Source organism: Hippocampus zosterae, chromosome 1 (genome assembly GCF_025434085.1).
Source record: "Hippocampus zosterae strain Florida chromosome 1, ASM2543408v3, whole genome shotgun sequence".
Lineage (NCBI taxonomy): Eukaryota > Metazoa > Chordata > Actinopteri > Syngnathiformes > Syngnathidae > Hippocampus > Hippocampus zosterae.
This window is the reverse complement of record NC_067451.1, coordinates 14,316,935-14,329,150: the sequence shown is the minus strand read 5'-3', so window position 1 is coordinate 14,329,150 and position 12,216 is coordinate 14,316,935. Positions and strand designations below refer to the sequence as shown.

Genomic DNA, 12,216 nt, shown 5'->3' with positions numbered 1-12,216 from the left:
GTGGGAGGTCATTCCAGAGAGATGGACCAGCAACAGAAAAGGCTCGATCCCCTCTGAGCCTCAGTTTAGTTCTTGGTACGTCTAGCAAAGACTGGTCCACAGACCTGAGGCGCCGGGCAGGGGTGTAGGGGCGTATGAGCTCAGAGAGGTAAGGTGGCGCGAGATTATTCAGAGATTTGAAAACAAAGAGGAGGATCTTAAAAATAATTCTAAAATGAATGGGGAGCCAGTGAAGGGATGCCAAAGTAGGAGTTATATGCTCCCTCTTACGAGTACCAGTCAAGAGGCGAGCAGCGGCATTCTGTACCAGCTGAAGGCGCTTGATGGAGGACTGGCTGACTCCAAAGTACAGGGCGTTGCAGTAATCGAGCCGGGATGTGACAAAGGCATGAATTACTGTCTCAAAGTGTTCATGTGAGAGGAAAGGTTTTATTTTGGCCAGCTGTCTAAGGTGAAAGAAGCTGGATTTAACAACGGCACCAATTTGCCGATCGAGTTTGAAATCACTGTCCAGTTTAAGTCCCAAGTTTGAGACCGTTGATTTCAGATAAGGAGATAGGGGGCCCAAGTCTACAGGATGGAATGTACAAGGTCCACTGGGGCCAAACAATATCACCTCTGTCTTCTTTTCGTTGAACTTCAAGAAATTTTGTGCCATCCAGGTTTTGATTTCTTCCAGACAGGATAGGAGTGGCCTTAATGAGAAGGTGTCTTTCTTGCTCAGTGGGACATAGATCTGGCAGTCATCTGCATAGCAGTGGAAAGGAATACCATGTTTCCTTAAGATGGAACCCAATGGGAGCAGATACAGCGAGAACAGCAGAGGCCCCAGAATTGAGCCCTGTGGAACACCACATGACAGGGGAGCAGTGCGTGATTCAGAGCAGCCAAGGCTGACACAAAAGGTCCTGTCAGCTAGATAGGACCTAAACCAATCAAGAGCACTCCCGCCAATGCCCACCAAGTGCTGCAAACGAGTCAGCAGAATACTGTGATCCACTGTATCAAATGCTGCAGTTAAGTCCAATAAAACCAGACACACGTGGTCTCCAGAGTCATTTGCCAGGAGGATGTCATTAGAAACGCGTAACAGGGCTGACTCCGTGCTATGCATCGTCTTGAAACCTGACTGGAAGACCTCCAAGATGTTATGTTCATCCAAGAAAAGTTTCAACTGCATGTGCACCACTTTTTCCAGAATTTTGGAAATGAAAGGCAGTTTGGAAATGGGTCTGTAACTTGACAGCTCATCTGGATCAAGACCAGGTTTCTTGATCAAGGGTTGGACCACAGCATGTTTAAACTGTTGGGGAACTACACCAGAAGAAAGGCTGCTGTTGATGATATCCAAGACCGATGCACCAACACTCGGGAGAACCTCCTGAAAGAAGCGTGGGGGAAGAGAGTCGCAAGGGGAGCCAGATGGCTTCGTCTGGCGAACTACATCCTCCAAAAGCGCCAAGGACACAGTATCAAAAGAATTTAGGACAGCTGAACATGGAACATGGACAGAGGGGTCAGATGCGGTATTTGGGACCGGAATCCTAGCTGTAGAGACCTTATCAATAAAGAACTGAAGGAATCTGTTGCACATCTCGGCTGAAGAATCCGAGCAAGTAGGCAGAGGGGGTTTGAGTACAGAATCTATAAAGACATTGTCAATTGTACATTTTTCGCTGTAGCACATTTCCCCCAATGTTTATATTGCTCTTTTACATTGTCAGACTGAAGGGAATGAACTAACGTTAACTGTTTTTTCAGACTCGATTTTCTGCCCCAGTTCAAGAATTGAGCCAGAGTCGGAGGGTAGTGGTATCACACAATTTGGACAAAGTCCTCAAGGAAGGTAAAGTAAGAATTAAGTTATTTTATTTTTTGTGTGGCAGTGCGCAGGATGAAACTGAAGTTGTACATCACCAAACTTTATATCATTAAAGACACTATAGCAGACGCATAATTCTAGCAAAATATATTCATCAATCTCTTCAGGAACAACTACTCCGTATACAGTACTCCCTTTGCTGTGTTTCTTGCATTTCTTATTTATTATGATAAATGTTATGCAAATGAAATCGGCCAATGTATTTTTCCGTGTTTCTATATCTTAAATGTTAACTCCAGCATAAAATCAGCGTATTTGCACTTCAGTAAAATGTCACTCCTGACAATCCTCTTTTCTATAATTCATCTCGCATACACACTAGTTAATTCAATTTGTTGTGAAGTGATTAATCATTTAATCAGCGCTTTTCTTTTAACATTTTTTTCTACACCCAAATGATGGTTGTATGACTATTAACAAAATTGCACATTCTGACTACTTGCAGACACCTTTTTGTGTTACAAATTTATGTTGAGCAAATGCCAAATGTGTTACACTGGCTCTGCTAAATGTCATAACAACCTCAGCTTCTAAAAAAACTGCTGAGTGATGGATCTTTGCTCCCCCATGTCATCATAGCCAGACACTATTTTAACACGGCTGCAAAATGAGTTGCGAAACTAAGAATCACTTGCCTTCCTCATTTACACAATGGGTGTTTATTTAAACCTGCTGCATGTGTTTGTAAAAAATACTGTTGATTATCATTAAAAAAATACACTACTGTCAGGGTATTCTTGTTGTCATTGTAACCACAATGAATACATCTCCAGGTTTTAAGGTCTCGTTCGGATTATAGTTGGAGACCCAACCTTCTGTTCGTATTGTGTTTTACAACAATAATAAACAGTATTTATAATTCGTGTGGATAAAATTCATCGAGTGGGTATGAATACCATGGGCGTCAGTGAATGGCGGGCGATGGATGTATATTTGGACACACTGTTTTTTTTTAAATGCCATCATAATGCCGAGACTCTGATATATAATTTTCAAGCAATGGTAATAATTTACTGATCCTTGAGGTGTCTGATGACTTGAGGTTTTCATAATTAAAGTCAAAGGTGCTTTCTCCTAAATTGTTCAACACCTCTTGACCATGAAATAAATCTGGAATTCTGAACTTTTGTGTCACATTCGTTTGATCTGAAACCCAAATAGTCTTCGGTATACAATGGAAGCAAAATAATTGACCTCGCCATTCCAATAATTTTGAAGGGACTGTATTTGGCTAACTAGAAGCTCATTCACTTGTTAAATATGTGGATCATTATGCAATTTGTGTCAACTCTGATGTGAATATATATTTAGGTTACTGTCTCTTGTGATATTTTCTGTTCCCAGATGTGCTAAAGCTTGTATTTTCAACCACAGAATATATTTGATTAAGACATGTTGTCTACCCACAGTGTTGGACTATGCCTACAGAGACTACATCCTGTCCTGGTACATTCCTTTGAGTCGTGATGAGGGCCAGTTGTACTCCATGCTGTCAGAGGACTGGTGGCAGATGATTGGGCAGTTGAGATGTCGACTTGCCGATATAGATCTTGTTAACGTGGTGTGTTACGACACCATCCGAATTTTACATACACACTTCACTGGCCTCAAGGCTGCATCTGCAAGGTACCCACTTCTACCAATCCATTTATGTTCATAAAAACAAACAAAAATGAAACATGTACAGAACCTGCAAGGTAGTGTGGTAGAGTAAACCACTGGTGTCAAACTCGAGGCCCGGGGGCCAGATCTGGGCTGCCATATCATTTCATGTGGCCCACAAAAGCAAATTACCAGTATGTGCATTGACTTCATGTTTCTTGGTAAAATACCAAATTAGTAAATTAGCTTCACTTTTAAGAACATTGAGATGTTGCAAGCATTGTTTACCAATCAAAAGTACTTATTCATAAATTTGTTGAGTGTAATATGAGGCGATCATTTATTTGGGTGCACAGTCATAACGGCCCTCTGAAGGAAACCATAACTGTGATGTATCACGTTATAAAAATGAGTTTGACCCCTCCTTAATTTTCAAGAAAAGTTTGTTTTCAGTGTTGTGGTCGAATGTAATAAAGTAACTGTCACCTAATTTTTCCCACTTTCATTCACTCTTTCCTCTGCTCATGTTAGTGGAGAGAAATTACATGATCATCGACGCTCACTTTGTGTTGACACACACATTGCCACCAAAACACAAAGTCCAAATATTCACTTATCAACTAGTTTCATTATCATATAAAGCCACGGAAGCCTTAATATCACTGTATTGCCTTCCCGTTTGTGAAAATGATTTGGAATTAAATGTGTCGACCGGAACTCTATGCTATGCTATCTCTTGGTATTGAAATCACTCAGACTTTTAAGTACTTCATGTCAAGATGACAGAACCAGTCCTGTTCCTTCTTCATTGTGTGTTTTTTTTTTTATGTGTGGACAGACCAGATGAAGGAGCTCGGCCATTTCCACTCCATCCATGTTTGGTTCGTCCGGAGTCAGAGTTGGCCTTCCTTCGCTGCGTAGCCAGAATACTGCTGCTATGTTTGTTGCCACAAAAGGATGCAAAGTCTCACACACTACGCTGCTGCCTCACAGAAGTGATCACTACGAAAGGTATTTCAACTTGTTTATCAGTCACTGCAATACTTAGAAGTTGTTAGAACAAAATCTGAAATAAAGTCATGTGGTTTCGAGAAGGTGTATAGTGCCTTTTGATTTTATGACCATGTTCTGTTCTTTGAGGGTAGTGATGCCAATGTAATCAATTTTAGCAGCCATTTGAGTAGATAGTAATCTAATGCATTCATATTTTGAAAATAGTAGTTTGAAAAGGTACTGTTCCAAAATTTCTATTGCATTCTTCAGTGATTAGACCACACATACGATCAACATATAAACCGCATTAGAATGTCTATCTCCAGTAACGGCAATTAAATACCTGTACAAATTTGCATTATTTATATGGCCAGCTGGACCACTGTTTTGTCCCTTTACAAAGGAGTCAATAGCAGACAATTGCCACTGGATTGTAGAAGTCAGCAACATGAGGCGGAAGTCATTGATCACCACACCAAATTCGGTGTGTGCTAAACAAAACGAAAGACTCCTTTTTTGTTTAAAAACAATTATTTAAGTCAAAAAGTCTGTAAAAAAACAACCTTTTTTTGTGTGTGTGCGTGTGTGTTCTACAGTTTTGAAGCCTTTGGTGGAGGTTCTTAGCGACCCCGACTCCATAAACAGGATGCTGCTATCTCAAATGGAGCAGCGGGAGCAGCAGGCTGAGCAGCAGAAGAAAGCTTACACCTATGCTGCCTCTTATGAAGACTTCATTAAACTGATATCAACTTCCACTGATGTCATTTTCCTCAAACAACTCAGGCATGACACCGAAATAATGCACAGCGCATACACAATAGATCCTACTGTCCTTACATACTAATTGCAGTTTACGCAAATGTGTTTAGCAAACAGTGTAAACAGCTCATCTTTTTGCTGCTGTGGGTTGTTGTTGCCATGGGAGCAGACTATGCGTCTGAGGCAATATAAGAGAGCTCAATGCAGAAAAAGTCATATTGCTGCTTTGTCTCATTAATCCAATATTATTTGCTAACTTCAGTCAAATTACTCAGATTCAACACTTTCTCATTACTTTAGGTTGCAAAAGATATCAAATGATTGTTCATGTAATTTTAGTCACACCATATTAAAGATCCAAAGACATCACACTATTTACTCAACAACCTTTCCTCCCTGCAGGTATCAGATAGTGGTAGAAATTATTCATGCCACCACCATCAGCAGCCTGCCACAGCTCAAGAAACAGAAAGGTACTATTTATTGCTTTTCATCAAGATGTCACCCCCCCCCCCCCCCCCCAACTTCAGTCAGGTTTGGTGCTGTGCTGTTAAATTTTATGGCATCAGCTTGACTAAATTTAGTTTAGAACCTAAATCGGTAGCTTCATCAAAGTTAGTAATGTTTTGCTTCTGTGAATATGTTTCCATAAAAGACTCCCTTCAAATTTTAGGGCATCTGTGAACAATCCAAAAATGAGTGACTTAATGCAGTGGTCACCAACCTTTTTTGTGTCATGGAACAGTTGAGCTAAGAACATGCTGTTTGTAGACCGGCCACCATTTTTTTCATTGCTATAAAATTGCCAGCTTTAAAGCACTAGTACTGACAACTAAGATCACTATAAGAATAATTAAACATGTTAACAGTTTTTTTCATTCTACTGTAAAACTGTGTAAAATAAAATAACACAGTGAACTATTAAGACATGGACCAATCAAATAATAAATTCGCTAATAATTTTTAAGTTCTGATCTATGTACAGCGTTAGCATCGTTGCTACTTGCAAATGTGACTAATCAAAAGCTGTACAATTGATTGCTGCTTTCATCCAGTGGTGGCCGGCTAGTTATTAGAGTGGAAACTGCACGACACTGGGGGGTCACCAAACGTTTTGAAACTGAGTGCTACTACTTGATCAATGCTAAGTTTGATACACATTGCTGAAATAACAAATGTGCTCAAATTACATTGAGTAATATTTCTAATTATTCATGCTAATCATTTATGTGAAGATAATATTCATGTTAACGGTTTCTCACAATAAGTGGGAAACGGATGCATATCAATATGCAACACTTTAGTTTATATATCTCTGCCATTGTTCACAACGTCCCATTCATTTTGTTCTACTTGCTGCCCGCTGGTGATCTCTATTCTGAACACATCCTGGTATTGAATCTGATGACTAAATATTTCACATTCATGTAAAATGTGTGAAGGTTTTCTACATTTTGGATCTATTCTGCAGAATTCAGTTCTTCAAGGAAGTTCGGTCGGCAATTGGGTTTTGAACCTGCTGTGATGTGACACTGACTCCACACTAAATAATTTGGTCCCACTCCCTTGGTTTGTCTTTGTCTCTCCCAGAGCGTAAAGGCAAAGAATCAGCAGCCATGAAGGCAGACCTGCTAAGGGCCAGGGACATGAAACGATACATCAATCAGCTGACTGTTGCTAAGAAACAATGTGAGAAACGAATCCGGCTACTAGGTGGCCCAAACTATGAGAACAATGAAGATGGAGGAGCCGATGACAGTGATGAGCCTCTCAGCCAGAGGGTACTCTTTTTTTAAATTGTATTATTATTAATATTATGTACATTTCTGACTTATCATTCTGGCTCATTTTACAGACTAAAGCCTGAATTATGATTATCTCATTGGCCCAAATCCCATTTGCCTCATGTTAGCCTTTTTCCTCATGTTCAGATTCTCCTGTTCGATGACATCATGTGCAATCCAGGTTACAGGGAACATTTCAGAGATTACATGGAGAGAGTTGATCGGAGAGCTCTGATAAGCTTCTGGGAATTGGTGGAAACACTGAAAACTGCCAACAAGGTGACGCACTTAATCAAATATTAACTATACTAACTCAACGAAAGTTTGAATAAAGTACAGTTAGCATGGGTGTGTCATTGTGCATTTGTATTCAACAGAATGAGGTGCCCCAAATTGTTGGAGAAATCTACCAGAAGTTCTTTGTAGAAAGTAGAGAGATTCCGGTGGAGAAGTTTTTGTTGAAGGAGATCCAACAGAGTTTAGTAGGAAACAGAGGAACTGAAGTCTTTGTGAGACTACAGGAACAGGTCAAATTTCTACTTCTAAAACTATGATCACTAAAGCCATGCAATGTCCAAATGTTCTTCTACAGTGTCAGTTCTGTCCTTGCCAATTTCTAGATGGCTGAGACAATGAGGGAGCGTTACTACCCTTCCTTCCTGGTTTCGGATCTCTACGAAAGGCTCATCAAACGAGATGAGCAGCACAGCCAGTCACAGTGTCGCACTGAGGAGAAGGACGAAGGGGTTAGAAAACATGCACGGATTCTTACCATGAATGTACAATATCTGCACATGCCTCGGTGTGTACATTCCTCTTGGGGGTGTACACATTTCAAGTTGTACGTCTTCAAGAAATATGTTTGTGTTATGGTGTAGTGTCGGGCTCTAGATGCTGGAGAGGAGGTGTGTGATGAGGGCAGTAAAGGAATCAATGAGCAGGCCAGCTACGCTGCCACTAAACTACGCCAGCTGTATGACAAATTGGAGTATAAGAGGCAAGCCCTGGGCTCTATTCAGAATGCACCCAAACCAGATAAGAGGGTAAAGAAATATTAACAAATAATTAACGTTATTATAAGTAACTAGCTTTGTGAGGGTATGGATCGAATTATTACATGTGTAAAACCTCATGGCCTGGAGGCCAGACCGTCCCGCCACATCATTGTATGTGGCCTGCGAAAGCAAATTATGTGTCAACAAAATTGAAATCTTTGAAATTATGAATGCTTTTACTTGACATTTGCTGTCGGTTAGCATGCCGGCTAAACTGTTTGTGTGTTTCTAGATTGTGAGCAAACTAAAAGAAGAAATAGCGGCCATGGAGAGAGAGCACAGTGAACTTCAGCGACATATCACCAGAACTGACTGGTGGTGTGAAAACCTGGGTCACTGGAGCGCTACAATTACCACTGCTGAAGTAATTTCTTTTTGATTACATTTTTGATTTATCATATACCTTAGCATAATGAGCCAGCTGATGCCCCATATCATTCTGTGGGTGGGAACAAACAAGAAAAAATATGTCACTGGATAGATTAGGTCTGGCAAACGCTCGACTGATTGCATGACAAATATTTAAGTATTTTTTTCCCACAAACAGTACAATCCCAGAGTGTCTTTTATTTTGTGTTATCTAATGAAGCATTGAATACTACAGGTTTTTGTGAAAATTAATGTGTACTGTGGACATTTTAAAATGGTAAAATAATTTTTGACAAAATGAGTGTTGGTGGGTTTTTTTTCCAGGCTACAGAGGAAGGTGGGGAAACTGTAGCTTGTTACAATGTGTGTGTCGACCTGTTGGAAGGTGAGGAGACCGTGAACAGCCACTGGAGCGTCCAAAGAAAACTTACTGAATTCCACATGTTGCACCGCAAACTGACAGAGGTAACACAAAATCAAACACACTAATTCTAGTGATCATGTGGAAATATATTGCCAAGTCATTACTTGTGGTGATAATGGTAATGTCCAATATCACTGCGACCATTAATAATTACAGTATTGTTCTGTCAGTGTTTTCCATCTTTGAAGAAACTTCAATTACCATCACTCAGCAAGCTTCCTTTCAAATCCATTGACCAGAAGTTCTTGGATAAGAGCAAAACTCAGCTCAATACCTTTTTACAGGTAAAATAAAATATATATATAATGTACAGTCACACTTAGACCAGGATATAGAATGCTACACGGCTATTCTTTTAAGGATTAAAGTGCTTGTTTCCAGAAGGAAGCACAGAAAGATAAACTGCTCACAAAGATTCAACAAAAAAATTCTAATAGTACTATAGATTCACTTCAAGTCAGTCTAAGAGATCGATTGAGCTTGTTTGGTTCATGGCAGCTCAGTGGCCACACTGTCGCTGAGCAGTTCATAAAATTTAGTGCATGTGCTTGCAGCGTCTGCTGACAGATGAACGACTGTGTCAGTCAGAAGCACTTTATGCATTCCTCAGTCCGTCTCCAGAACACCTCAAGGTAACCAATTTGTTCTCATTCTTCTTTCAAAGAAGTAGCATGTACGAAATCAATTTTGTCATCTCTGTGGCTCTTAGCTCACACCAACTTTTAGAGTTGATTTCTATTACGTCTTTTCAAAACAAATATAAATGTGTCATCAAGGGCAACCCTTCGTAGAATTGATCGTGATACTCTAAAGTGATGAAGGATATCACCTTTACTAAGAGCTGTTTGTTTAATACAGTATACCGGTATTATTAATTTGGTGTTGGATGACAGAAACAATACAGTCCATTCATGTTATGCTCCTGTCTGATGTTTAAAGGTGATGTCCATTCAGAAAAAGTCTTCTTTCTCTCTGGCCTCTTTCCTGGAGAAACTTCCTGGGGATTTTTTTTCTCATACAGAGGTACCAACTCATATAGGCTCCCTTGGCCATCATTTGTACTGTGAGTGCCGCATGTGCTTTTTATTGCTGTTTATAGGAGGAGGCGGACGACGACAGCGACTTGTCAGATTACGGCGATGAGACAGACGGAAGGAGAGATGCACTGGCTGAGCCTTGCTTTATGCTCATTGGCGAGATATTTGAACTCAGAGGAAGTGAGTGCAACACTTCCTGCATCATATTTTGTTGCTTTTGCCACACTTTATTAATTTGAAAATTCTGTCTTGAATCAATTTTGTAAATCTCTATTTTTGTTTATGAACACTTAATTTAAATGCACATATTTCTGGTCATTCACTCAGTGTTTAAATGGGTGAGGAAAACCCTTATTGCACTAGTCCAGGTGACATTTGGACGAACCATCAACAAGTGAGTACAAGTGGAAAGTCAAAGTGATATGAATAACATGTAATTCTGAACACGGTATCGTGCATATCCACTTGAACTTTTTGTCCTGCCCAACTGCAGACAGATCAGGGACACAGTGAACTGGATCTTCTCTGAACAGATGTTGGTGTGTTACATCAATGTCTTCAAGGACACTTTCTGGCCCAACGGGATTCTGGCAGCACATGTCAATGTCCGAACTGATGCTGAACGCACTGAAACCAAGGAACGAGCTCAACAAAAACTACTTGAAAATATTCCAGGTAGCAAATAAATATTGTTAGGTCTTTATTTAAAAAAGAGAGAAGGAGCGAAGTGAATTATTTAACTTTGTGATTTTAACATTGCTCTAAGTTTGAAACTGAAATGCAAGATGCACAATAACCCCCCACCCCTTCACCACCCCCTGTATTTATTTTACCTCCTATATATCAGATGCATTAGCAAATCTAGTGGGCCAACAGAATGCCCGTCATGGAGTGATCAAGGTCTTCAATGCCCTACAAGAAGCGAGTGCCAACAAACATCTTCTCTATGTAAGAACACTAGCTTTCTTAGTAAGTTTTTTTTCTTTTTGTCTGCAAGTGTAACTGGAGTGTTTTTTTTTCTTTAAAGGTCTTGATGGAAATGTTACTAAAGGAAGTGTGTTCTGAACTCCGAGAAGAAGTTGAGAACATGTGAAAAAGTACATTTTTACACTCATACTTTTTGTACTTGCTTATCTTTTATGCCCACTCCTTATACACACACACTCACACACTCACAATAAATGTGTCTTTTCTTGCAGAATATGCTGCCAGGATTGAGATGAAGGGATACCCAGAGTTGGAAAAACAGGGTTTGGAATTTGTTTCAGTAGTAACCTTCAAGCATTGCGACTTTATTCATCTGTTTATGTTATCATCTATCATAAGTGGCAACTTCAGGAAGCTCCCCATCGTTGCCTGGGAAGATAATGTCGTGATCCTTTGGAAACATCAATGAGGTCAATACTAGAGTCCACCTCTTGTACTTTTACATATCTTTGCACAGGTGGTAGTATCTCCAGAGCACACAATGAGCCTTGAAGATGATCCGAGTGTGATGGAGACCTGATCAAAAGTGTAATTTTGTCACTAATGACAGACAACAAAGGCATCTTAATAAGGTTTAGGGTTTTTTTTGAGTGGTTGCATAAAAAATATCAATTGGGGGGAACAAAAATGTGCTATGTTGGCCTTTGTAATGTTAACCGATCATTACCAACAAAGATAGACTGACAAAGCAGTGTTTGGCCCTTATGCTGATTTGATTTGTAAAACTTGGCCTGTGAGAAAATGTTGGCCTGGCAAGCAATTAAAAGGCACTCATGTTAATTCTGGTAAAAATTGCAACTACAGTACTCAGATTTGTATTATGTTCACTCAGACGAGACTAACTACAGGTATGCGGTTCACTTTTATTCCAGAAGACTGGAACGTTGTTCTTGTGTGAATTGAAACTGTGAGACCTCCTTCTCCTTGATCATTAGCAGCAAACAGCAGATCTGTATCACAACCAAGATTGTTTCTTAATCTAAAGCTAAGAAGGCGGCAACAAATTGTGAAAGTAAAACACTTGGTTGTTGAGTCATCATGTTCAAATTGATTTGTGTAGACATTGATTCAATGCAGCAAAACAAATGAGGTTCAGGTTGCTTGTTGCCTTTGTAAAATTACAAATATGTTGAATGCAACCTCTCAACATTCCTGCTACACAAAATCTGAGCAACACTTGTTCTGTGATTGTTGTAAAGGCTTATAATCGTGCAATATAATGCCATGTAAAAGTCATTGTGATTATTTTATTTATTGATAGATTTTATTTTTACCAAAATTGTTTAGAAAGCATTTATATAAGGAATAAATAAATGGGGAAAAA

The 12,216-nt window shown here is 39.7% G+C and overlaps 1 protein-coding gene across 1 annotated transcript in view; it reads left to right on the top strand.

The window, feature by feature from the left end:
- The window catches only part of snx25 (sorting nexin 25), a 14,525-nt gene extending 2,309 nt beyond the window's left edge, over window positions 1–12,216 (top strand). Inside the window, exons 2-22 of the mRNA XM_052085223.1 lie at window positions 1,762–1,846; window positions 3,292–3,508; window positions 4,323–4,495; window positions 5,074–5,260; window positions 5,639–5,709; window positions 6,827–7,017; window positions 7,168–7,299; window positions 7,398–7,547; window positions 7,641–7,766; window positions 7,899–8,063; window positions 8,308–8,439; window positions 8,769–8,909; window positions 9,039–9,152; window positions 9,423–9,500; window positions 9,808–9,891; window positions 9,968–10,085; window positions 10,233–10,299; window positions 10,399–10,580; window positions 10,753–10,853; window positions 10,933–11,002; window positions 11,105–12,216. Coding sequence (XP_051941183.1) covers window positions 1,762–1,846; window positions 3,292–3,508; window positions 4,323–4,495; window positions 5,074–5,260; window positions 5,639–5,709; window positions 6,827–7,017; window positions 7,168–7,299; window positions 7,398–7,547; window positions 7,641–7,766; window positions 7,899–8,063; window positions 8,308–8,439; window positions 8,769–8,909; window positions 9,039–9,152; window positions 9,423–9,500; window positions 9,808–9,891; window positions 9,968–10,085; window positions 10,233–10,299; window positions 10,399–10,580; window positions 10,753–10,853; window positions 10,933–10,998 — 2,580 coding nt within the window. The 3' untranslated portion in view covers window positions 10,999–11,002; window positions 11,105–12,216. The remainder of the gene's footprint in view (window positions 1–1,761; window positions 1,847–3,291; window positions 3,509–4,322; window positions 4,496–5,073; window positions 5,261–5,638; window positions 5,710–6,826; window positions 7,018–7,167; window positions 7,300–7,397; window positions 7,548–7,640; window positions 7,767–7,898; window positions 8,064–8,307; window positions 8,440–8,768; window positions 8,910–9,038; window positions 9,153–9,422; window positions 9,501–9,807; window positions 9,892–9,967; window positions 10,086–10,232; window positions 10,300–10,398; window positions 10,581–10,752; window positions 10,854–10,932; window positions 11,003–11,104) is intronic.